The 26,717-nt window shown below is 47.9% G+C and overlaps 2 protein-coding genes and 1 long non-coding RNA gene across 6 annotated transcripts in view; 2 read left to right on the top strand and 1 right to left on the bottom strand.

The window, feature by feature from the left end:
• CCDC33 (coiled-coil domain containing 33) overlaps window positions 1–5,519 on the bottom strand; it is a 149,059-nt gene extending 143,540 nt beyond the window's left edge. Inside the window, exons 1-2 of the mRNA XM_048519734.1 lie at window positions 4,767–5,519; window positions 136–614 (exon numbers count right to left, since the gene is read on the bottom strand). Of these exons, the coding sequence (XP_048375691.1) occupies window positions 136–614; window positions 4,767–5,076 (789 nt within the window). The 5' untranslated portion in view covers window positions 5,077–5,519. The remainder of the gene's footprint in view (window positions 1–135; window positions 615–4,766) is intronic.
• A 4,180-nt stretch (window positions 5,520–9,699) lies between these two features.
• On the top strand, window positions 9,700–16,278 carry LOC125424445. Its single transcript, XR_007243238.1, has 3 exons — window positions 9,700–9,744; window positions 12,954–12,956; window positions 16,157–16,278. It is a non-coding gene; the product is annotated as an uncharacterized LOC125424445 (long non-coding RNA).
• A 1,996-nt stretch (window positions 16,279–18,274) lies between these two features.
• STRA6 (signaling receptor and transporter of retinol STRA6) overlaps window positions 18,275–26,717 on the top strand; it is a 48,113-nt gene continuing 39,670 nt past the window's right edge. For all 4 annotated transcript variants that reach the window (XR_007243257.1, XM_048481980.1, XM_048481979.1 and 1 more), the window contains exon 1: window positions 18,275–18,710. The gene's annotated coding sequence lies outside the window, so the exon portion shown is untranslated. The remainder of the gene's footprint in view (window positions 18,711–26,717) is intronic.

Genomic DNA, 26,717 nt, shown 5'->3' with positions numbered 1-26,717 from the left:
ATATTTTAAATGCTGTTTTGATGTTTTAAATATTGTAATGTTTACCACCTTGGCTCAGTGGGAAGGCAGTGTGGAACTGTTTTAAATAAATAATAGCAGAATTACCATAAGAGATTTCACTGCACTGGCTCTTACCTTGGTATTTCTCACATCATGAGAGTGAAATTCCACCGTGGATGACAATCGAGGGGATGGTTGTGGAACAGAAAATGTGTGCCGTGGGATACCCAGAGATTGAACAGGTGCTGGGGAGTTGGTTTTCGGAGCACGAGCCTCGTCTTGCTTGGCGGGTGGCAAAGGCGAACGTTGGGAAGAAATTGGGGTCTCTTCTTTGGCAACTGGCCGGTGCTCGTGGAAAGACACAGTGTAAGCCAATCTCCCACAATGCATCGCCAGGTCGTCGCTACTGACACGCAACAACGCCATGATGTCGCCGTACCGGTACAGGTCCTCGTCTCTGCTCGCAAAGAGATTCATCCGAGGTTGGTTGGTGCGGGGGTAAATGGCAAAGAACGCCTCTCCTGCTTTCATGTGACTCTTCAGGAAGGAGCCACGGAGACGTAAAGCTTCGATTCGGAGCCTGGCGTCGTGGTTTTTGTCGTTTTTGCAGAAACCTGGCAAACAAAACTCTTCTTTTTAGCAGACGTCGGCAGGCGCAGAACTCTGAAATTGGTGAGCGGCAGCTCTACCTTTCAAAAGTTCTAAATGGTTCAGAAATGGGGCACCTGGAGGGCCATCTCCTCGGACATGTTCTTACCCAGGAATTAAAAATTATAGGGAGAGGCTCTCCTGACTGTCCTGTCTATCAAAGTATCTTGTTTTGTGGGCACACTTGAGGGTCTTTTTAGTGGTAGCTGCAAATTTTGGAAAACCTCCCCATTGGACAGTGTCATGAGCCAGCCCCTGGGTACTTACCAGGATGCAGAGGACTCTGAGGCAGAACCTGGCAACACAGTGCAGCCAGAGCTGGTTGCTCCCGAGAAAGACCAGGAAGCAAAGCCAACTCCCAGCCCTTCCCTGCTTGATGAGGTGCAGGTACAAGAGCCTGCAGATCCCCCAGAGGAACCCAGTGATGAGCCAGCTGGGCACAGGAAGCAGAAGCAGAGGCAGCTGCTGCAGAAGCAAAGGAGAAGTGCTTGTCTGGCAGCAAGATATGGGAAGATAGAAGAAGAGAAGAGTTTGGATTTATATCCCCCCTTTCTCTCCTGCAGGAGACTCAAAGGGGATGACAATCTCCTTTCCCTTCCCCCCTCACAACAAACACCCTGTGAGGTGGGTGGGGCTGAGAGAGCTCCGAGAAGCTGTGACTAGCCCAAGGTCACCCAGCTGGCGTGTGTGGGAGTGTACAGGCTAATCTGAATTCCCCAGATAAGCCTCCACAGCTCAGGCGGCAGAGCTGGGAATCAAACCCGGTTCCTCCAGATTAGAATGCACCTGCTCTTAACCTCTTAATCTACATCTGATGAGGATTGACTCCTTGCAGAATCCCAACCCCTTGAACAAGGCTCTCTATATAAGCCTTGCTGTGGGCTTGCTTCTGCCTGGGTGCAACAAGTGTGTTTCCTGTTGCTTCTGTGGGCCTTGTCCACTGCTGAACTCGAGCTTATTACCTGATCTCCTGTGCCGTGACCTGTGGAACTGACCCATGACTATGCCTTCGCCTGCAGCCTGCCTTGACCCATTGGACTGGCTCCTGACTTCGCTCTTGTTTTCCACCTGTTCTGTCCTGCGAGACTGGACCCGACCACACCTTGCCTGCCTGCAGCACAACAGTATCTTAGAACATGTGTGGTTGTGTTTAATCAGACGAGCGATACATCTGGTCTGCCATCTTGGTTCGCATAGCAGCCAGATACCTCCAGAAGCCCTTCAAAGCAAGGCACAAAGCCATCCTGACGGTTGCTGCCTTTCACCTCTGATGTTAAGGGTTACTTCCTCTAAACAAGGAAGTTCTATCTAGTCCAGGGGTCTGCAACCTGTGGCTCTCCAGATGCTCATGGGCTACAGTTGGCTCTGCTGGCAGGGGCTGATGGAATTTGTAGCCCATGAACATCTGGAGAGCCACAGGTTGCAGACCCCTGATCTAATAGCCCTCAATGGACCTCTCTTCCATGAAAATGTCCAATCTCCTTTTAAAGCTGACTAGACTATTGCCTGTCAATCCATCTCTCAATTTGGCTGTTGTGGGTTTTCTGGGCTGTGTGTGGCCATGATCCGGTGGTTTTTGCACCTGAAAATTCACCGGCCTCTATGGCTGTTGTGCCACAATGGCTGGCATCTTCAGGGGCATATCACAGAGAAACATATTTTACCAGGGCATGCCTCTGAAGATAGGAACATAAGAACTAGCCTGCTGGATCAGACCAGAATCCATCTAGTCCAGCTCTCTGCTACTCGCAGTGGCCCACCAGGTGCCCTTGGGAGCTCACGTGCAGGATGCGAAAGCAATGGCCTTCTTCGGCTGTTGCTCCCGAGCACCTGGACTGTTAAGGCATTTGCAATCTCAGATCAAGGAGGATCAAGATCGGTAGCCATATAGATCGACTTCTCCTCCATAAATCTGTCCAAGCCCTTTTTAAAGCCATCCAGGTGAGTGGCCATCACCACCTCCTGTGGCAGCATCTTCCAAACACCGATCACACGTTGCGTGAAGAAGTGTTTCCTTTTATTAGTCCTAATTCTTCCCCAGCATTTTCAGTGGATGCCCCTGGTTCCTAGTATTGGGGAAAGGGAGAAAAATTTCTCTGTGTCAACATTTTCTACCCCTTGCAAGATGCCAAAGGAAGGAAGGGGGCCAGCCATCGGGCCTGCCGAAGATGAAAAAACGCAACCCGGGTTATGTGGGCCACCTGGGTCTCCATTGAAAGAGACGAATCCAGGTGGACCCCGAACAGGCTATGGACGCGGAGGGAGAGGTCCGCGCCAATGCTGACCCCCCTCCCACACGAAGCAGCTGGAAGTCCCCAACCCCTCCCCACGACCAAGCCAGAGGATCTCCGTCTTCGATGGATTAAGTTTTAACCTTGCGTCTGATCCGGAGATTGAAACTGGTCCAGCACGCGGCGGCGCGTTTACTAACAGGCAGCGCCACCCATAGCAGGAACATATCCAGCCCGGTTTTGCGTCCATGCTGCACTGGCTCCCAGTAGGAATTCCGGATCACCTTCAAGGTGTTGGTACTCGACCCTTTAAGGCCCCTTACGGCCTGGGACCATCGTATCTTCGAGACCGCATCACCCCATATGTCCCTGCCACGGCCTCTCTCGATGCGGTGCCGGGGAGGCCAACTTATTGGTGGTCCCTGGCCCTTCAGCTGCATACGGCTGGCCTCCACACGGGCCAGGGCACTTTACAGCTCCTGGCCCGGCCTGGTGGAACGCTTCTTCCTCCAAGCTGTCCGGGCCCCTCACCCTGGGACCTAGCGGTGAGGTTCCGCGGGGCCTGTAAGACGTGAGAGCTGTTCCTTGGCCGGGCGCTTTGGAAGGCCCGGCACAGCTGATGGTGCCCCCCCCTTTGTGGCCTGTCACCTGGTCACTCACCATCTAATGAGACTCACCATGCCTTCCTTTTTCGGGGGGGGGAGGGAATTTAATTTGGATTACTAGACGCCAACTATGCTTTCATCTACTGAGACTTATTGTGTACATTAATTTTTAGCTCTTACCGCTGCTTTTAACTGTTTAATTGTTTTATACTGTTTATTTGATATGCTGTACACCGCCCAGAGCCCTTTGGGGATGGGGCGGTATAAAAGCTTAATAAATAATAATAATAATAATAATAATAATAATAACCTGCTCTGTTGTAACCAACCAGCAACCGCCTCCAGACAATGCTGTAGAGCTGCAGGGGCGGCAGCAGCTCCCCCCTCCATCAACAGAATGAGCTGAGTGTCATCAGCATACTGATGGCAGATCAGCCCAAAGCTCCGTACCAACTGAGCAAGGGGACACATATAGATGTTAAATAAGATGCCAGTTATAAAGGCACATGAAACGTCAGGAGCAAAACCTACCAGACCCCGGCCACCCAACCTGGAAACCCCACTACAGCCAGTTGATTCCAGCCATGAAAGTCTTCAACAATACATCTCTCCATTTCTGTGACTGGATTGCTTCCGTGTTAACAGATGAGTATGGGCAACTCACAGTACGGTTACACTGAAATTAGAGAGCTATATCTGATCCTGAAATAACTCACATAATGAGATCACCTAGTCCTAGTCCATGCAGTGGCGTATCTACCTAGGGACAAGGGGTACCCCTTGTCCCCAGGCGCCACTCTTCTGGTCACCTGGGGGCGCAGAATCGGCCCCCCACGTGACCAGGAAGTCCTGCTGCCTCGTCATTTTCGCGCGCTTCAACCCCTTCCCTGCCAGTTGAGGCACGCAAAAACGAGGCAGCAGGACTTCCTGGTCACGTGGGGGGCCGATTCTGGACTTTCTGCTGCCTCCAAGTGCTCTCAACCCCACCCTGGACACCCTGGGAGCCCAGCCAGTAGAGGGAGTCTGGAGGGGGAGGTGGGCACCCTAGACCTTGCCCATGTCCATGGTGACATGGGCAGGGTTGAGGGCAGTGAGGGGTGGAGCCTGGGGCATCGGGGTGGAGCTGGGGTGGGGGGGCAGAGCCTGGGGGCATCCTGGAGACAATTTGTCTCCGGGCGCCGTTTACCCCCGGTACGCCTCTGAGTCCATGTGGGTAGTTGGGGCACCTAGAATACCCCCTTCTACATTCTGCGGTTACTTCAGTCCAAATCCTTCCACTTACCTTTGGGCAAAGTGAACAAGAATCGCCTTTTCTCGAAGCAGTGGATGTCGTTCAAGTTGGTTTGCTCAATGACATCGGTCGTGGCTGTGTTTGTGTGATGAGGGTCTCCCTCGTTCACCCGCACTCGGACCCCAGCTCCGGACCCTTCGAGCAGCGGGTTCTCCACGGTCAGCCTCAAAGCGTACCTCCCCTTCTCATTAAACTGAACGTTCACCAACTCGAAGTCAAGGTCCAAAATCTTCTCCTCGGCCTTCAACCGTGACTTCTGCAACGTCATCGGGACACGGGGTTCCCCTACTTTGCCGGCCATGGGCCAAAGGAACGGGGTCACAGCAAAGGAGAAACCTCAGGATCAAAATGGTGTTTCTGTGCCTTCTTGATGGCCCTGCCACCATGTTTCAGGGAAGAGGCTCAACTCCAGCCTGATGAATACACTACTTGAGTGCCCTGTTAACTCACCGAAATGCCATTATCAAGAACCATAACAATTCAGTTTTCTGTGGCCAAATGCAACCCTTTGCTCGTTCGCAGTCACTTCCTCTGTCCAAAATGCCTTTTTGTTTCTCACAATTCAAGCGATTCCAGCTCCGTGCCAGAAGGACATTCGCGGCAAACTGTCCCAAGGCGATTATAAAGAGGAAAAACCAAAGCGTAGCCAGATCTTGGAAAAGAGCAACCTGGAAGACAGTAGCAGAAAAAAAGTATTTGGCTCTGGCGCAGGAGAAAGAACCCTGCAGTGAGCGTCGCTGAAAGACAGGCCCTTCGCAAACAGCACAAGAGAAAGGAAGAATAGTACAGGAAGAGGCCAATACTTCTCCGCAGTTTGTTTGCAAGGAGCCTTGGTAACTAGATACCCCAGGCTGTTTTTCCTCCAGCTAACAATACCAGCCATGCCCAGAAAAAGGACTTGCTCAGCAAGCTACCTTAGGCAAGAGAGTAACTTGAACAAACATGGAGCATAACGTTCACTGGCCAAACTCCACGACTCCAAGAAATAGCCGGTTCAGTGTACCCTGGCATTACTAAAGTGGGATGGATTTTTCATTTTTATTTATTTATTTGATTTTTACCCTGCCCTTTCCAAACGTGTGGCTTCCAAAAAATGCAGTGCAACAGTAAAGAATTAAAGATAAATACACCCAGAGTGATAAGCAGCAGAACCAGTGGTGAGATCCAAAAATTTTAGTAACAGGTTCCCTCGCCAGCCCCCCCCCCCCCCCCGCAAAGGGGGCCGAGGCGTACCTAGGCAAACCTGAGCCCTGGGCAAAACCTGAGTTGGATGCCCCCGCCCACATGGGCAGCCACCCCACCACCCCCCCAAATTTTTTTTGCACCAGGTCACTTCTAAATCATCATCACATTATAGAAAATGCCCCAACTCACAAATCTGAACACAGCAATGGTGAAACACACAGGTTCTTTGATAGAGACTGGTGAGATAAAAGGTACGAAAGGCTGAGAATGAATGAATTGCAGTACCTGAAAGGGATTAACCCAGTTCAGGGAGTTACATTATTAGTCTCAATTGCTATATGGAACCTTCAGGTTCAAAGGCAGTGTGCCTCTCGGGGAGGCGAGGGTGTGGAGATGGAAAAGCGGACCCAATTAGTAACCCCCTCTCGGCACACACAAATAATTAGTAACCCACTCTCAGGAACTGGTGAGAACCTGTTGGATCCCACCTCTGAGCAGAACCACAGTCCAAACTCTGCTTATGACGAGAGTCCCATCTTGACAGAAGTCGGTTTCACATAGTTGACTCGTCCTTCTGAGATTGATAAAATGAGTATCCTGTTTGCTGGCCATAAAGTGTAGACAACTGGGGAAGGCAATGGCAAACCACCCTGTAAACCTTCTGCACATGCAGAATAATGTAGTTTCAATACACTTTCAATGCACTTTGCAGCTGGATTTTACTGTGCGGAATAGCAAAATCCACTTGCAAACAATTGTGAAAGTGGATTGAAAGTGCATTATTCTGCGTGTGTGAAAGAGGCCATAGTCTGCCGAGTGAATGTTGTGATGTGATGTCACACCATGGGTCAGTAACACCCTGGTGCTTGTACAGCGGACTGCTTTTACACCTAAATACATTAAACCCTGGTTAGTAAAACACAATGGCACCAAAATGCAATAGGGGGGGAGGTCCAATCGTAAGAGGGGAAAATCATAAATATACGGACACTACCATAATAATAATAAATAGGAGAAGGAAAGGGGGGGGGAAGGAAAGGGGAAAGGAAGGATAATTACACTCTGTCTCACAAAAAGATGTTAGTAGATTCCTCCACCACAGAATTCAACATGCTGGACCTTCTTTGTGGTAGAATGCTCCACCTGGTTCCTAGTGCCTGCCCAGCCCTGTTCCCTCCCATCCATTTGAAAGGTCGAATCCCCACTACTGTCTTAGCCAGGTTTCAGAACACAAACTAACCAGGTTTGAGGGACGACCTCCCCAGTCGAATCCCCACTACTGTCTTAGCCAGGTTTCAGAACACAAACTAACCAGGTTTGAGGTCGTTTGTGTTCTGAAACCTGGCTAAGACAGTAGTGGGGATTCGAATTTCGAATACCTTTAATGGCATATAAACCGCATATACATCACAAATTTAAAACAAGTTTTACAATTTCAAAGCATTGAAATAACTTACCGCTTTTAAAAAATTTAGCCACCGCTTCCAACAGATCAAGGTTGTGGCTATTTAAAAGATATATAACCTTCTGATCATCTGTTATGCCTTCACTTCCGTACAGGGAGGGGATTATATGCTTCTTCCTATCTTTCTCATAAAGGGAACAATTCAACAGCATATGAGATACTGTTTCCACAGAACCCATGCCACAGGGGCATTTCCTTTCTTTGTGTGGAATACCAAGATGACGTCCCTGGCTAAAGGAAGAGGGCAAAGCATTACACCTAGCTAAGGTGATTGCTCTATGCTTCACCGGGCCTCAACCAGGAGGTAGAGGTACCGGGCTGCAATTAACCTATCCACCGGTATTCCCAGAGAGATCGGGGAACAGGTTTTATTGGCTTCCTCTAGCATCTGTTGGAACTCTCTATCAAAAAGTCTCTTCTTGATAGCCCCATAGACCTCCTGCTCTGTTAGCATCAGCAGGTCCTCTAAGGAAATACCCAGCTCATTGAGTTTGGCTTCGATTTTAGCCCACCATTGGGTTGTGTGGAGGAAGGTACGTCCCTGGGATGTGTAGTCCCGTTCATCTCGATTGAAACAGATCCTGGCCCAAAACTTGAATGTTCGACACCAGGCCAGAGTTTCCAGTCGATGCTGACCTGTTTCTAAGCACAGGACCGCTAGTGGGGATTCGACCGGGGAGGTCGTCCCTCAAACCTGGTTAGTTTGTGTTCTGAAACCTGGCTAAGACAGTAGTGGGGATTCGACCAAGAAAAGTCTGATGGTAGAACTATAAATGCTCTTGTATCAAAGTGCCATGTTCAGTAATGCACAAAATAATGATTTTTGACAAAGGCAGCACCTAAAACTGAATTATAATTCTCATATTTGTTCAGGACTATATTCTAATGTGGAAGCATATGATATTCTCCACAGCTGCACCTCAACTGGCCGCAGTAACATCTTTTTCTGAGACAGAGTGTAGTTGGAAATTGTCACTGTCCTCAATCACAGACCTGGCAGGACAACTCAGACTTGCAGGCCCTGCTAGACCACCTAACAGGAGCCTTCATTTTCCTCAGAAAGTATCCTGTGGAGAGAAAAAATTACCTCAGAAAAAAAAATACCTCTGCTTCTATGACTTAACTGATCATTTTCCACCTCTGTCGAATTTCAAACCAAACAGCTACTTAAAAAAAAAAAAGAGCAGACAGTTATGAACGTCTAAATAAAATTAAGCGTCACCAAAAGATGGAATAAACAAACAAGCAACCAGAAAAGAGTTTTTAGGCAGTATCTTAAAAAAAGATGGAGGAGATATATATGCTTGGGGAGGGAATTGCACACAGTGGGCAATGCTCCAAAGAAGATTGCAACTCAAAGCATCATTGCCACCTGCAAGAAAGTGATCACAACTGCCTACACCAGTGGTGGCAAACCTTTGGCACTCCAGATGCTAAGGACTACAATTCCCATCAGTCCCTGCCAGCACGGCCAATTGGCCTCAGAAAGTATCCTGTGGAGAGAAAAAATTACCTCAGAAAAAAAATTACCTCTGCTTCTATGACTTAACTGTTCATTTTCCACCTCTGTCGAATTTCAAACCAAACAGCTACTTAAAAAAAAAAAAGAGCAGACAGTTATGAACGTCTAAATAAAATTAAGCGTCACCAAAAGATGGAATAAACAAACAAGCAACCAGAAAAGAGGTTTTAGGCAGTATCTTAAAAAAAGATGGAGGAGATATATATGCTTGGGGAGGGAATTGCACACAGTGGGCAATGCTCCAAAGAAGATTGCAACTCAAAGCATCATTGCCACCTGCAAGAAAGTGATCACAACTGCCTACACCAGTGGTGGCAAACCTTTGGCACTCCAGATGTTATGGACTACAATTCCCATCAGTCCCTGCCAGCACGGCCAATTGGCCATGCTGGCAGGGGCTGATGGGAATTGTAGTCCATAACATCTGGAGTGCCAAAGGTTCGCCACCACTGGCCTACACATTTCAGGCTGTTTCAGAGCAACATCATTCAGTGACCATTGACTTCGGTAGAAGTGGAAGGGTTTAAATCTGGCTGTTTCTGCACAAATCACATACAACCAGAGGTGGGATCCAGCAGGTTCTCACAGGTTCCCGAGAGTAGGTTACTAATTATTTGTGTGTGCCGAGAGGGGGTGACTAATTGGTGATTTTGCCACGTGATTTTTGCCTTAGTTACGCCCCTCCTCTCAGCAGTAGCGCGCAGAACTTGAAGCAGTCTAGCAGGAGGTGCATGGCGTGCATGACAGCCTAAGCCTGCGTGCATTCAAGTTTCCAGCAAGGACCGGCGCGAGCTGCTGTGACTCGTCAACACAACCCGCCCAGCAATACCTCGTCCCAGAATGCCCGGCCACGCCCCCGTTGTGCCCCGCCCAGCCCCATTGGCGCTACGCCACAGTTTGAATCCCACCACCATGGGAACCTGTTACTAAAATTTTTGGATCCCACCACTGCCTACAACATTTTAAAAAATAACATGATTTGTGTTCGCACTGCCCCTCCTTGAAATGATTGCTGGTTGCCATTTTTATTTATTTATTTCTTTATTTTATTCGGCTTAATAGACCGAAGGGCTCTGGACGGTGTACAATGAGACATAAAACAAATACAATATAAGGTCTCATAAAACACAATATAACGGTAAAACATTAAAATCCATTAAAATCCATTATAGCAGCAATTCCAGAGAGTACAAATAAAAATACATGCCCAAATGCATGCACAGATGGCGTGGCAAAAGTGCCAGGGGCCAGCATTACTGCTTAAAATGGATAGTATCAGTGATCAGGCAATGCTGAAGATGGCAAAACTGCCGTGGGAATACAGAGGGGGGGGCAGGCAGTCCTGCTGGTAGCATCCCCAAAGGCCCGGTGGAATAACTTTCGGTCTTACAGGCCCTGGCGGAACTCACCAAGGTCCTGCAGGGTGACGGACTGCTGGAATGGTAAGCATTCCACCAGGGCCGGGGCCAGGAGCGTAAAGGCTCCTTAGCTCTGAGTAGAGGCCAGCCGTATCGACGAGGGGCCGGGGACTACCAGCAAATTGGCCTCTGCAGATTGCAGAGGCCTATTTGGGACCTATGGGGTTAGACCAGGGGTAGGGAACCTGCGGCTCTCCAGATGTTCAGGAACTACAATTCCCATCAGCCTCTGTCAGCATGGCCAATTGGCCATGCTGGTGAAACTGATGAGTGAATTCAGAAGTTCCTGGTATCTGGAAAACCACGAGTTCCCCACCCTGGATGAAACAGGTTCTGGCAGGTCTGGCAGGTCTGGCAGGTATGAAGGTTAACACCAACACCTTGAAGACGATCCGGAATTCCACTGGGAGCCAGTGCAGACGGTACAGCACAGGGGTAATATGATCTCTAAAAGAACCACCTGTCAAAAGCTGGGCCGCTGCATTCTGGACCAGCTTTAACTTCCGAATCAGTTCCAAGGGAAGGCCCACGTAAAGCGAGTTGCAGTAGTCCAGCCTGGAGGTGACCGTGGCATGGATCACTGTGGCCAGGTCGACCTGGGATCACTGTGGCCAGGTCGACCTGGGATCACTGTGGCCAGGTCGACCTGTTTTCCCTTGCTTTTTCCCCAGTACGTTGACAAATTGTTGCCACTAGGTTTTGCAGCCTGGTGCTGCAATTGCCTGAGTCTTCTGCAGTTGATGCTGTGGAGATTAAGCCCCCCCCCCAACCCCCCCGCCTCACAAAAATGCTCCCGAAACAGGCGAGGGGGAATGGGAGGGCGAGCTCAGCAAATGGCACGGAGGAGAAACGTTTTGAAGCGTTTCAGACTGGGGAATCGTTTTAAAAGAGGGTTCCTTTGAAATGTTTCCGAGTTGGAAATAAAACGTTTTGAAGGGCCAAAGGGGGGGGGGGGGGAACCCCATACGGAATTCCATGAAGGAAGCATATTATTTCCCGCCTCAAAAGCATTAGTGTGGAAAAGGTCTCTGTGAAACACCTTAATTTTTTAAGAAGTCATTTTCTGTGAGGTAAAAAATTTCCACTCAGGATACCTCTTGAGAGAAATTAGGTCTCCCTGTGAGGTGGTGCTATTTTTTTCCATTTGGGAACAATGGTAGTGTTTTTTTTTAAGTCACTTTTTGTGAGGTAGTGTTTTTTTTAAAGTCACTTTTTGTGAGGTAAAAAATTTCCACTTTTTGTGAAGTTAAAAATTTCCAAAAAATTTCCATCCAGGATACCTCTTGAGCACAGGTGTCAAACTAGCAGCAAACTAGCATGATGCTGGCAGGGGATGATGGGAACTGTAGTCCATAACATCTGGAGGTGCCAAGCAGTTTGACACTCCTGTGCTCTTTGAGGGAAATGGAGTCTCCTGTGAGGAGGTCTCCCTGTGAGCATGATGCTGGCAGGGGATGATGGGAACTGTAGTCCATGTATCTGGAGGGTCGGGGTTTGACACCTGTGCTCTTGAGGGAAAGTGGGTCTCCTCTGTGAGGTCTCCCCCCCCTGTGAGGCATGGATGCTGGCAGGGGATGATGGGAACTGTAGTCCATAACATCTGGAGGGCCGCAAGTTTGACACCTGTGCTCTTGAGGGAAATTAGGTCTCCCTGTGAGGTCTCCCTGTGAGCATGATGCTGGCAGGGGATGATGGGAACTGTAGTCCATAACATCTGGAGGGCTGCGAGTTTGACACCTGTGCTCTTGAGGGAAATTAGGTCTCCCTGTGAGGTCTCCCTGTGAGCATGATGCTGGCAGGGGATGATGGGAACTGTAGTCCATAACATCTGGAGGGCTTCTTGAAGTTTGACACCTGTGCTCTTGAGGGAAATTAGGTCTCCCTGTGAGGTCTCCCTGTGAGCACATGATGCTGGCAGAGGATGATAGAACTGTAGTCCACTGTAACATCTGGAGGGCCTTGAAGTTTGACACCTGTGCTCTTGAGGGAAATTAGGTTCTCCTGTGAGGGAGCCCTCCTGTGAGCATGATGCTGGCAAGGGGATGATAGAACTGTAGTCCATAACATCTGGAGGGTCAGCGAGTTTGACACCTGTGCTCTTGAGGGAAATTAGGTCTCCCTGTGAGGTCTCCCTGTGAGCATGATGCTGGCAGGGGATGATGGGAACTGTAGTCCATAACTTCTGGAGGGCCGCGAGTTTGACACCTGTGCTCTTGAGGGAAATTAGGTCTCCCTGTGAGGTCTCCCTGTGAGCATGATGCTGGCAGGGGATGATGGGAACTGTAGTCCATAACATCTGGAGGGCCGCGAGTTTGACACCTGTGCTCTTGAGGGAAGTGGGAGTCTCCCTGTGAGGTCTCCTGTGAGCATGATGGCGGCAGAGGGATGATGGGAACTGTAGTCCATGGCATCTGGAGTGGGCCATGCGGGGTTGACACCTGTGCTCTTGAGGGAAATTAGGTCTCCCTGTGAGGTCTCCCTGTGAGCATGATGCTGGCAGGAGATGATGGGAACTGTAGTCCATAACATCTGGAGGGCCGCGAGTTTGACACCTGTGCTCTTTGAGGGAAATTAGGTCTCTCTGTCAGGCGGTGCTCTTTTCTTCCATTTTGGAACGATTTGTAAGCACCAGAAGGTAGATTTTTTTTAAAGTCCCTTTTTGTGAGGTAGAAAATTTCCACCCAGGATATTTCTTGAGGGGAATTAGGCCTCCTTGTGAGATAGTGCTATTTTCTTCCATTTGGTAATAATCCCTGCAATAGAAAACCAGTTCCTCAGGAACAGAGAGCGTCAAATCTTTCTCCCTGCAACACTTTCCGTCAGCATGGAGTTTTTAATGTGAAGAAACTTGAAACGCTGGAATCTATTAGTGGCTGTCGTCCGTTTTTGCCACAACTTTATCTTTTATTTATAAATCCAGCCCTGGGTAGCCACCTGCCTCAAGTCCTAAGACCAGGCAAGAGATTTAATGGCTAATCACGTTCATGAGGGAACATATGAATAATATTTTTATATTTTTTGGCACAACCCAAACAGCAAGAGAACAAAGCGTCTGAGGGGGAAACATTCTTAAAGAACACTAACAAACAAAAATCTGTAAAAGCCAAATAAGTAAAGGGGTCAAAATGTGGTAGCATGAGTTTAGTTATTAGCAGTGCTTGCCACCCTCATCAAATTTAAGGTAGTTATGACTGCTATCATATATTTAGTTGTGTTTTTGTACTGTTCATATTGTTTAGAAGATTTTGGATTTATATCCCCCCTTTCTCTCCTGCAGGAGACTCAAGGGGGCTTACAATCTCCCTTCCCCCCTCACAACAAACACCCTGTGAGGTAGGTGGAGCTGAGAGAGCTCCGAGAAGCTGTGACTAGCCCAAGGTCACCCAGCTAGCATGTGTTGGAGTGCACAGGCTAATCTGAATTCCCCAGATAAGCCTCCACAGCTCAGGCGGCAGAGCAGGGAATCAAACCCGGTTCCTCCAGATTAGATACACGAGCTCTTAACCTCCTACGCCACTGCTGCTCCAGTTTAGGTTTGTATTTAGTTTTTCAGACTATCTGGTTGTTTTTGCTTTGGCATATTTTATTTACTGGGATTAGTTTCGCTCCTCAAACGCTCCTCAAATCCTCAACTCACCATGAGGGCCGCGGGGTCGCCTTGCACCGTTTGTTCTCTCTCAGATTAACCTGCTTTTACATTAGCCCAAATACATTTTCTTTTGGCCCATAATGACAAATGCGTTAAAATACTTTTACATAGGATGAATAACCAACCAAATAAATAAAATAGGCAGAAAGGCAAAAACACCCCTCAGACAAAAACAGGTATCAAAACAACTGTTCAAGTCATTTTTAGCAAGTCAGCTCAACTATAACTATCAATACCGAGTAATAAAGCCCAACATTATAAAAAAAAAGGCAGAGAGAGAGAAAATTTAAACAGAAACTAAGAACACAAAAGATCGTTATCCCTCACCATTTTGTATTTCTAAAAAAAACCAGGATGTCTTTTTATTAGTTTGTTTGTGTACACAATAGTACAAAAAAAACCTGACAAACACATATGGCAACCACTCAAATTTTAGTGAGCCTGGCAGATTATATATAAATATGTATCATAACTTTTCTAGGTTCAGGGGGATAAGCAGTCTATAAACTATCCGCAGAGAACCATATGTTCTATTTATTCAAAACCAAGTTCAGACCAAGTTTGGTGTTTTCATTTTTACTAATTCCTGCGGTCAGTTTTGATTCCAGTATTGAATAAAGGGAACCAGACATGACATTTTTTGTGTGTGATTGGCTACCTCCTCCTCAAAATTGTCTATGCACATTCCATAAGCATTGTAAGGTGTTCTCCTTAACCTTTTTAACAGTTTCATGTGCTTTTTCTTGTTTCTGTGGAACACATTGAATGGAAGTTTTGGGGGGGCAACACTTAGTCTGAAACGTGTTTACCTAAACAGATATCCCACTGATTTCAAGTTTTCTTTCTTTGTTTTTTTGCAGGATCTGGGTACTTCATTTTCTGGATCTCTTCCAGGTGGCAATGAACCCAAAGGTTTGCAAAAACTCTACCACTACCCATTTGTTCATCTGCTCTTCATTTGAGTATTTAGTTTTGAAATGCTTTGACTGCTGCAAGTTCACTCCACTACCTCCCCCCCTCCCCAATCTTGCCCCCTTCCACACGGGCAGAATAATGCACTTTCAATCCACTTTCACAATTTATTGTCGCAGGCTTTCACGGCTGGAATCACTGAGGTGTTGTGGGGTTTCCAAGCTGTATGGCTGTAGTTCCAGTGGCATTTTCTCCTGACGTTTCGCCTGCATCTATGGCTGGCATCTTCAGAGGATCCTCTGAAGATGCCAGCCACCGCTGCAGGCAAAACGTCAGGAGAAAATGCTACTGGAACATGGCCATACAGCCCAGAAACCACACCTCACTTTCACCATTGTTTGCAAGTGGATTTTGCTATTCTGCACAGTAAAATCCAGCTGCAAAGTGCATTGGAAGTGGATTGAAAGTGTATTATTCTGCATGTGCGAAGGGCATTTGTTAGATAACCTTTGAAAATATAACTGCTAACCTATTGTGTAGACAGCAGATACAACCAAAGAATCTCTGTGTGTAATGAGTATCCATTTGTCTCCCGTTGGAATGACACCATCTGGTCCTTACAGAACAGTTATTTAATATTTAGTTCTTTAACGGACTGGTTTTCTTCTTCCCTTCCCATCCAATTTCCCTTTTGTATTGGACATGTCATATGGTAGGAAGTTCTTTTAAATTGTATACTGCCTTGAATCCAGGGAGGAACAGAAAGGCAGTCTAAAAATGGGTCCAATGTATAGTTGCTTACAACAGCAACCTGGAAGATCCAGTGTGAACATGTAAACTATTGTCACCAACAGCAAAACATTTGGATTTATTCCTAGTGTGTATTTAAGACTAACCTCATTCCAATCCTTTAGACAGAAAAGCGTGATTAAAGTATGCTGCTGAAAAATGCAGCAATTTGCAGCAGCCTGTAGTCAGCCAGAGGTGGGATCCAGCAGGTTCTCACAGGTTCCCGAGAATAGGTTACTAACTATTTGTGTGTGCCAAGAGGGGGTTACTAATGGGTGATTTTGCCACGTGATTTTTGCCTTAGTTACGACCCTCCTCTTGGCAGTAGCGCACAGAACTTGAAGCAGTCTAGCAGGAGATGCACCGGCGTAAGCGTGGCGGCCTGCAGCCCTCGTGCGTATTAGTTTCAGCAGGACGGCGCAAGAGTTGCGGCTTCTGCAGTCCTTGCCACAACCCGGTCCAGGAATGCCCCGCCTCTGGAATGCCTGGCCACACCCCTGTCGTGCCCCTCCCAGCCCCATTGGCGCTACGCCACAGTTTGAATCCCACCACCATGGGAACCTGTTACTAAAAATTTTGGATCCCACCACTGTAGGCATCTACTGTGAGTCTATGAAAAGTGGCGGATAAGCTGTTGGCAAACTCCAGTTCTTCTAGCAGTGAGCTTTTTAATGCCAAGATGTTCAACATCTGTAACTACTGGTAGTCAGAAATGAACCCCAGTACAGTGTAGTGGTTAAGAGTGGCAGGTTCTTACTGGTATCTGGTCAAGTGGATTTGTTTCCCCGCTCCTCCACATGAAGCCTGCTGGATGAACTTGGGCCAGTCACAGTCCTCTCAGAACTCTCTCAGCCCATGTAGAGGCAGGCAATGGCAAACCACCTCTGAATGTCTTTTGCCTTGAAAGCCCTACGGAGTTGCTGTAAGTGAGCTGTGACATGACGGTACTTTACACAGCCAGCCAGAAATGACCAGGTGAAGTATTGCCCCAAAATAGTATTTTGAAGCCACAAAAGGTGGATGAGTTTCAGTGATAATAGACTACATGAAGCATAGTGGAGACTGCCAATTGGCTAGGACAAAACGTAACTTGATCTTTTGTGCCTGTTGCTTTAAGACAGTTTGGGGGAACGCAGAAACCAACAGCTGTGCTATGGACCAATCTGCCCTTAAAGGGGCAGCTCTGGAAACTGGTTAAGCTGGAAATCCTAATTGGAGGGCAGAAAGGGCCACTCATAGTCTTCAAAACAGCTACATACAAAGAAGAGGGCATGTGGGCGTGCATATTTCCCTGTCATCTATTAAGATGAGAAAAGCTTCACCTCTCATTTATCTGAGGTGCAGGAAGGCTTACGTTCGGTCTATTTCGGCAATAATGAAACGTTTTAGATTGGATCAGGCATGTAGTGTAGGACTCTAAACTTTCCACGCAATTGATAGCCAAGGTCGCCAACTGGGAAAACAACCTCTGCTCCTGTGCCTAACAGCTACTTGATTTGCAAGTACCGTTGCCAACTCCAGGTTAGGAAATTCCTGGAGATTTTTTTTTTGATGGGGCAGAGGGAACTCCGCAGAGACAATATAGTGTAGTGTAGTAAGTAGGGTGGAGGATTAGAACTCTGGGCAACCTGGGTTCAAATTTCCACTTCTGCCATGGAAGTTCACTGGGAGCAGCAGTAGCGTAGTGGTTAAGAGCAGGTGCGCTCTAATCTGGAGAACCGGGTTTGATTCCCCACTCTGCCACTTGAGCTGTGGAGGCTTATCTGGGGAACCAGATTAGCTTGTGCACTCCAACACAGGCCAGCTGGGTAACCTTGGACTAGTCACTGTTCTTCGGAGCTCTCTCAGCCCCACCCACCTCACAGGGTGTTTGTTGTGGCTGGGGGAAGGGAAAGGAGCTTGTAAGCCCCTTTGAGTCTCCTTACAGGAGAGAAAGGGGGGATATAAATCCAAACCCCTCCTCCTCTTCCTCTGGGTGACCTTGGGCCTGTCAAACACTTGGCCTGGCCTGCATCACAGGGTTGGTGTGAGAAAATGGAGGATGGGGAGGATGATGTTCTAAAGCCTCTTTGAGTCCCAACTATGGGGAGAAAATCAGGCTATAAATCAACGTGCTCTCTGAAGCAGCCTTTTTTTTTCAAGGCGAACTGACCCCTGTAGTCCAGAGTTATAATTGTGGGTGAACCTCAGTTGGCAACCCTATAAAAACTGCAAACAACGCTCTGCAGTGATTGCAAATCTAATCTGTTAAAGACAGAAGGCTGGATCAGACCTGCCCTTTCCTGGTCAGTTGGCAAACTTGAGGAATAATATGGTCCTACAGTGTACAAACTACACCTGTTCTGTGGATGCTTTGATTCACCGTATTTATGCCACTAAAGCAAAAAACTAGTTTAAATGTTGAGAAGGCTGCTAAATGTAGCTACTGGCCCGATTTTACAATGCTTCTATGCAGGAGGAAATTAGTAAGAGAATAGAAGAATGGACAAAATGCTTGAGGCTTGGGCGGCGGGGCGTGAGCCGTTTGCTCGTTCCTCCAGAACTGTGGTTGATAATCAAAGCAAAGGGGACGGGGATAGGCTGGTTGTTTTTAATTTTCTGAGCCCCAGACGGGCCTCACGCCAGGCCCTTTTAGAAGTGGTGGGGATAAAGTTCCCCTGCCGCAGAGATCTTCCAGAACTGAACTTTGCCTCTTAAGTTTGCATGGCTGCACCGTATCTCTACCGGGATCCTCTGATCAGATTAAGAGAGTCTCTGGAACGGCAGCTGTTGAGCTCAGGGTCCGTGTACCTCTCAAAACCCTGAACAGGTTGCTCATGGGGAAAGGGATTCCTGTTACCAAGTGTGTGGATCACACCCAGAAAGAAGTAAATCGGCAGATCTATGCTGGTCTTTGAACAATAGAGAACCCACTGAGACTTCTGTCCACCTGCAGTGAAACAAGTTCACGTCGCTTAGCCAACTCTACTACTGGGACACCTTGAGAGCTGAAAAGGTAATTTATTTGTTTTATGTTCAACTGTTGTTTCCACTGCTACTATGCTGTTTATTGAACTTCAGGTCGGCCTTATTTTATTTTTAAAGCTCCATCTGACCGCTCTTCACTGCTTCTAAACAATAACTTTTCAAATCTACAGTGGTTCTTCTGGCCCGACATGATTGTATAAAGTTCTTGCTCGCTCGCTCGTTTTTTTGTTTTGAACAGGCTGCATTCCTGGTGACCCCAAGTATAAGACAAAAGGGGTTTAGAAATCCCTCCCAGCTTGAGAGTTTGCTTTAGCTAATTAGCAGCAGGCAGTATTAAAAGAATCCGTTCTTCTAAGAAACCCACTCTTTCTGTGGCAGGGAAATAAACGAAATGGTGAATGATCTCTCTGTCCCCCAAACTAAATTAGAAATGATTAATTAGAAACAAATAGGCGTAACGCTGTCTTATTTTTTAATGGCACGTGTGAACATCCTTGTCCGTTGTCGGCCCTTTATTTGAAAGGGAAAAGCTGGAGTTAAATCCACAAGCCCGTTCAAAACTAGCTGCTTGTTTCGTTTTTAAACACCTGCCACAAAGTTACACCCCCATCCAAGCCAATTTTTGGTGGATGTAGAAGCCTGCAACTCTGTTTAGGGCTGCATTATCAAACTGAGCAAAATCTCGTGTGTTTTGTTTGGCCTCACAACTGTGATCAGAAGTGTTTATTTGCCTGGGTAAACTTCCAAGCATGTGTAACAATATTTCTGGGAATGATGAAGGGGCAGCCTTTGTGGAAAACATACTTGGCCCAAACAAACATTTAATTGCCGTGATTTCAGAGTAAATGATGCATCCGATGGTAAAATGGGAGTGATGTTTTTACGACATCTGGGCTTCAGGTTTGCTAATCCATAAAGTGCTCACGAAGTCTGGAGACGCATCTTTCCCCCCTACCCCCCTTGGTTCTCTCTCCCATCGTAAATAACTTTTAAAATTAAATCTAAACTTAGAACGGTCAAATTACTTTATAATTGCCAGAGGGTGCTTTGGACTGGAATCTCTGCTGTGGTGAGATTTCAGGATTTAGAGAGCCCAGTTTGTATGGATGGCTGGGGAAGGCGATTGCAAACCATCCCATAAACTTAGACTGCCTAGTAAATGCCAGGACGCAGCGTCACCCCATGGGTCAGTAATGCTTTCACAGGGGACTACCTTTACCAAGGTTTAGGTGATAAAAATGCACTAGGAGGCTTCGATGGAAGGGGGATGTAACTCATGAAATTTTATGTTTCAATTTTATAATCCCAGAAGACTCCTTTTATGCTTCTTCTAGAAGAAACTAACCCTCAGGATCAGCGAGGCTCTGGCAGACCCACCCTAGTGGATTTTGTTTTATTAAACAACTTAGATTTTGGGAATGGCTAGTTTTCAGCCTCCTCCAAAATACATCTCTTCAGAAATCCCGAAGATCCCTTCTTGACCAGGGAGCAGGAGTGGCATAGTGGTTAAGAGCAGGTGCATTCTAATCTGGAGGAACCAGGTTTGATTCCCCGCTTTGCCGCCTGAGCTGTGGAGGCTTATCTGGGGAATTCAGATTAGCCTGTGCACTCCCGCACACGTCAGCTGGGTGACCTTGGGCTAGTCACAGGTCTTCTGAGCTCTCTTAGCCCCACCTACCTCACAGGGTGTTTGTTGTGAGGGGGGAAGGGCAAGGAGATTGTAAGCCCCTTTGAGTCTCCTGCAGGAGAGAAAGGGGGGATATAAATCCAAACCTCCTCCTCCTCCTCCTCCTCCTCCTCCTCCTCCTCCTCCTCCTCCTCCTCCTTCTTCTTCTTCTTCTTCTTCTTCTTCTTCTTCTTCTTCTTCTTCTTCTTCTTCTTCTTCTTCTTCTTCTTCCCAGCAGCGATTACATCTTAGTCAATGTGGGAAGACTGCAGTTTTTGTTTCTTTAACCTTTTTTGGGGGAGAGGTTATTTAGCCCTGGCTTCTTACACCATCCCTTCTTTTGATATACCCTAAACATCCACCAGTCATCCTCCTCCACCCAGACGCTAAAAGCCTGCTTCATAGCCTTGATGATTAGATAAAGCATTCAGGAATGTTTCTTTAGAACAGGTGTTGTCTCATTTGATTGTGATAAGATATGCAGAAAGGGTGGGAACATTTGCCAGGAGCATTTTCTCGGGTGAGGTTTCTGTAGGGCCCCTTCCGCACATGCAGAATAATGCACTTTCAATCCGCTTTTAAAAAAAGTTTAAACCTTTATTTGAAGTTACACAATAAACAAAACAAATAAAAAGAAGAAGAGAAAACCAACGGGCCCTACTTTTTATAAGGATGAAACATTGAAATCACATATGCACTTGGTTGTGCATCTACCTACATTAGAAGACTGGACAATGCACTTTTCAATGCACTTTGCAGCTGGATTTTACTGTGTGGAATAGCAACATCCACTTACAATAAGGTGACCACATGGTCACCTTTGTGGCCAAGGACTTAGTGCGGGTAGAAGTGCGCCAGCATTTGCTTGGGAGATGCTACTGCGCCTCTTCTGGAGGGCTGCCCGTTCCCGCCCTTTCTGCAGGCGAGGGAAAGCGGCCGCCCAGAGGCTATGATCACTGCTGACGCCTGCATGCAGAAGGCTTGCTGCACTGCCTTGTGCCCCAGAAGGCAGTGCGGCAGCCTTCCAAAAATCAGGACAATTGAAATAACCTGCGGGACGCGGGACAAATTGTTTGAAGGCGGGACTGTCCCGCCAAAAGCGGGACGTCTGGTCAGCCTACCTTACAAACAATGGTGAAAGTGGATCGAAAATGCATTATTCTGCATGTGCAGAAGGGGCCTAGGTTTCAACATCTAGGGGACAGGGAGAGATTGAACCACAGACAAACCATTTTTGCTTCTCTCTTGCCTTGAAAATCCCAGGATGGAGTCGCCATAAGTCACTTGCAATTTGATAGCTTGCTTTCCCCTTCGATATCCTCTGCTCTGATTTGCCTGGGGTGTGTGTGTGTGCATTTTTCAGTAGTGGAGGCAAGGTTAGAAGAAGCTGATGAAGGGGAGACTGATAGCCATGATGAAAGCTGGCAGCCTGATCACGATTGGGGCCAGCAGAGTCTCCGGCTGTCTCTCCAGCAACAGGTGTTGGAAGAATCTCAACAGCTTGACTAAATAATCCCCTGCACCTTTGCAGCTGCCGTGTTTTAATCGGCACCTGAACAAACAGCAGAAATGGGAACAGATTGGCCATGGTGGGTGGGACAAAAATAAAATCAAAGCTGGGGAGGAGCAGTCGGGTAAGGCGGCCAAACTGGGCTGTCTAAGGAGCCATCCTGGCTCGGAGGACCTTGGGGAGCTCTGAGAAGAGCAATGTAAAGCATTGAATCTTGCCTTGTAAAGCTGATGTGTACCTAAATGCTTTCAAGTCATAACAGACTTATGGTGGCCCCAGGGAGGAGCTGTCAAGGGAGGTGAGAAGCAGAGGTGGTTTGCCATTGCTTTCCTCTGCAGAGCCTTCCTTGGTGGTCTCTCTTCAAAGGTTTATGGTGACCCCAGCAAGGGGCTTTCAAGGCAAGTGAGGTGGTTTGCCATTGCCTTCCTCTGCAGAGCCTTCCTTGGTGGTCTCCCTTCAAAAGTTTATGGTGACCCCAGCAAGGGGCTTTCAATGCAAGTGAGGTGGTTTGCCATTGCCTTCCTCTGCAGAGCCTTCCTTGGTGGTCTCCCTTCAAAGGTTTATGGTGACCCCAGCAAGGGGCTTTCAAGGCAAGTGAGGTGGTTTGCCATGGCCTTCCTCTGCAGAGCCTTCCTTGGTGGTCTCTCTTCAAAGGTTTATGGTGACCCCAGCAAGGGGCTTTCAAGGCAAGTGAGGTGGTTTGCCATGGCCTTCCTCTGCAGAGCCTTCCTTGGTGGTCTCCCTTCAAAGGTTTATGGTGACCCCAGCAAGGGGCTTTCAAGGCAAATGAAGAGCAGAGGTGGTTTGCCATTGCATTCCTCTGCAGAGTCTTCCCAAGTGATCTCCCATCCAAGTACCGACCATGTTTAGCGACTGAGGTCTGATGAGATCGGGCTTTAACATGTTGAGTTAGGGCTATACCAGGCTCAAAGATTCATTTTTATTACTAGCATTTTCTTGCTTAATACCTACCATTTGATCCCTGGGGGCCTGTTCTTCTGAGGTTACATTAACCGGAACGAAATTTCACCCAAGTCATTTCTACTTGTCGTCGGCCAGGGCGTCCAGATCTAAATGGCCCAGGCCAGCCTGAACTTGTTACACCTCAGAAGCTAAGCAGGGTCTAACTTGGTTAATACTTGGATAGGAGACCACCAAGGAATTCTAGGGTTATTATGCAGAGGCAGGGAATGGCAAGACCACCCGTTCTTCCCTTGAAAACCCTATGGGAGTCGCCATGTCTGTCACAATTTGAAGGCACTTTCCACAACCACTGACACTTACTATTATTTCACAACCAACTAACTTGACTGTTGTAATTAAGGTAAATATCAAGGCCAACTGATCAACATAACTCATTCTGTTTTTTCTTTTAAAGTTCTGGCTAACCTTTTGCCCCATGCCATTTTCTTGATTTAAAAAACCCTGCAGAGGAGAAACTGCCCCATTGAATGTTTAAGGAATGTTGAAATGATCACGCTCCATCTTCAGATCTCCCCTGTTTCATCTGCTCCTGCCCTCCCATCCTTATCAATTATCTCCTGTTCAGCTGACCAAACCCTCCAAACGACCACCTTCTAGCCCAGAGGGCACCTTGTGGAACCTGGGCCTCTCTCAAGCCCAGGGTGGAGCGTGGAGGACTCAGCTGCGCTCAATTCCACACCCCGGTCCAATTGAATTAAATGAACTCCCTCTACGAGAAATCAAAAGCCATTCGGGAGCCAGATCTCTTATCATATTTATTAAAAGTCGGGTGCAATATGTTGTCCTTTACACATGGGGGGGAGGGGCTGCTCCTTCATATCTCCGTCCCCTCCCCAATTCCCTGTTGCTCTATTCATTTTGGAGAGAGGCAAACAGCTCTCTGGGGAGTGATAGATAGTAGGAAATGAATAATATGCAGGGCTTTTATAGCTGCCATCCATCTCTGCCCGGGCTGTCTTGATCAAAGCCTTTTCTCTCTTTTTCTTTTTTTGCTTTCCCAGATAGAGGTTAGCTAGAGGAGCAAAGGGATCAGGTTTCGGGTGACTGCCGGGTGGAGCAGGGATCCCATGCAGGGAGAGAGCCCAGGAATTTGGATCTCACAAAGTGCTCAATGTCTGCCTTTTCCTTTCATCCCTGACCCATCAATCGCAAAACGGGGTGACTGTTGTGATTTTGTAGACAGGGATCTGAGCCATCTGCACAATTTGTCTCTCCTACAGCTGACTTCGGACCTCCCAAACTTGCCATTTCAACTTACAAGCACCCGTACCCCCTTTTTTTGGTGCCGTTTGAGCCATTTTGCCGCCCAGTCCCATGACTGCAAATTTTCTCCCTGTCAAATGTACATATTTTGCTCTGAGCGATTAGAGTTGCCAACTTTGGGTTGGGAAATTCCTACAGGTTTGGGGGTGGGGTCCAGGGAGGTTGGGGTATAGATCCGTGGTGGTGAACCTTTGGCACTCCAGATGTTATGGACTACAATTCCCATCAGCCCCTGCCACCGTGGCCAATTGGCTGATGGGAATTGTAGTCCATAACATCTGGAGTGCCAAAGGTTCGCCACAACTGGTATAGATAGAGGAGAGGCCACAGCAGGGTCAAACTCGCGGCCCTCCAGATGTTATGGACTACATTTCCCATCATGCCCTGCCAGCATGGCTAATTGCTCATGCTGGCAGGGGGTGATGGGAACTGTAGTCCATAACATCTGGAGGGCCACGAGTTTGACACCTGTCGGAAAGCATCCATTTCCTCCAGGATAACTGATCCTTGCCATCTAGAGATCCTTTGTAATTCTGGGAGAACTCCAGATTCCACCTGGAGATCGACAAGTCTAGTGTATAGGGCTAGGTCAGGGGTCTGCAACCCGTGGCTCCCCAGATGTTCATGGACTACAATTCCCATCAGCCCGTCAGCATGGCCAATTGGCCGTGCTGGCAGGGGCTGATGGGAATTGTAGTCCATGAACATCTGGGGAGCCACGGGTTGCAGACCCCTGGGCTAGGCAAATCTTCCTAGCAGTGGCGTAGGAGGTTAAGAGCTCATGTATCTAATCTGGAGGAACCGGGTTTGATTCCCAGCTCTGCCACCTGAGCTGTGGAGGCTTATCTGGGGAATTCAGATTAGCCTGTGCACTCCCACACATGCCAGCTGGGTGACCTTGGGCTAGTCACAGCTTCTGGGAGCTCTCTCAGCCCCACCCACCTCACAGGGTGTTTGTTGAGAGTGGGGAAGGGCAAGGAGATTGTGAGCCCCTTTGAGTCTCCTGCAGGAGAGACAGGGGGGATATAAATCCAAACTCCTCCTCCTCCTCCTCCTCCTCCTCCTCCTCCTCTTCTTCTTTTTCTTCTTCTTCTTCTTCTTCTTCTTCTTCTTCTTCTTCTTCTTCTTCTTCTTCTTCTTCTTCTTCTTCTTCTTCTTCTTCTTCTTCTTCTTCTTCTTCTTCTTCTTCTTCTTCTTCTTCTTCCACGATGTTCTTTGTGTGTAATTCCCTTTGCCATAAAGGGTTTCTTGTACACAATGAATCAGTCCAGGGAAGTTTTGCGAAGGGATACTTGGAACTGGATTACTCATGCTGAATCACTAAAGTCAGCATTTGGACCTGGCTTGGAGGGAAGGCTCTTGCTTAATATTTGGTATATATCTCAGCTCTATTAAGGGATCTTTGGTATGCGACCTTGAGCGAGTTGTTTAACGGGGCCCTAGATCCCTACCTATAAATGAGGCTGAATGCTCCCTCAGCAGCATTATCCTTGGGATTCAGGACTACATGTAGACCCGAGAGTCCTCCATGACAAGGTGAGGCCATAGCTCAGTGGCAGAATATCTGCTTTGTATACAGAATGTCTCCGGTTTGATCCCATGCAGCTCCCGTTTAAAACATTTCTGAGGCAGCTTTGGTGTTCTGTAATGGAGGCTTGAGGTTTAAATTTCCCTTTGCTCCCGCATTCTTTTTGAGAAAAGGGATTGATTTGCTTTGCTCCACTGACTTTTCCATCGAGTTGTAGAACGGAGATCGAGGGGGTTGTATCACATCCCTGTGGGCAGGACGGCACAAGAATCCTGGCATCCCAAGGGTTTAGTTATAGGCCGCCGAGGGAAGCGGGAAGCTCCCCCTCATTGGCAGTTTTCAAGCAGCCAGATGAGCAGTCAGGGGTGCTCTAGGCCAGTGGTGGCGAACCTGTGGCACGCGTGCCAGAGGAGGCACTCAGAGCCCTCTTTGTGGGCACGCATGCCGTCACCCCAGTTTGGGCACTCAGCAGTGGCATAGCGCCAAGGGGGCGAGGGGTGGGTGATGCACTGGGCGCGTGCCCCTGCGGGGGCATGACAAGGACATTCCGGGGGCATGGCAGGGTGTTTCGGGGCATTCCAGGGCAGAGCGGGGGTGGATGGAGGTGTGGCAGGAGCACAGGGTGTACATGGCCCCTGGGCGCAGTTTCCCCTCGCTCTGCCCCTGGCACGTGATCTCTAAAAAGTTTGCCACCACTGTTCTAGGCTGATTCTGCATTGAGTAGGGGGCTGGACTAGAGGGCCTGTCTGGCCCCTTCCAACTCTATATGGCCCCTTCCGCACATGCGGAATAATGCACTTTCAGTCCACTTTCAATGCACTGTGCAGCTGGATTTTACTGTGCGGAATAGCCCGATTCACTTGCAAACTATTGTGGAAGTGGATTGAAAGTGCATTATTCTGCAAGTGCGGAAGGGGGCCTCCTATATATGTGCTTGTATCCAGTTAACTATGTTTTGTGCGTTTAAGGAGGTGCACACAGATGGGAGCAGGGCCCGTCGCCAGCAAAGTTGCTTCCCTGTTCAATCTAACTTTAAAAGAGTATTCTTTGATGTGCATCTTATTGCAAAAAAAAATCCCACCCG

The sequence above is a fragment of the Sphaerodactylus townsendi genome, linkage group LG17, assembly GCF_021028975.2.
Source record: "Sphaerodactylus townsendi isolate TG3544 linkage group LG17, MPM_Stown_v2.3, whole genome shotgun sequence".
NCBI lineage: Eukaryota > Metazoa > Chordata > Lepidosauria > Squamata > Sphaerodactylidae > Sphaerodactylus > Sphaerodactylus townsendi.
Note: the sequence above shows the minus strand (reverse complement) of the source record. Positions and strands in the feature narration are given on the sequence as shown.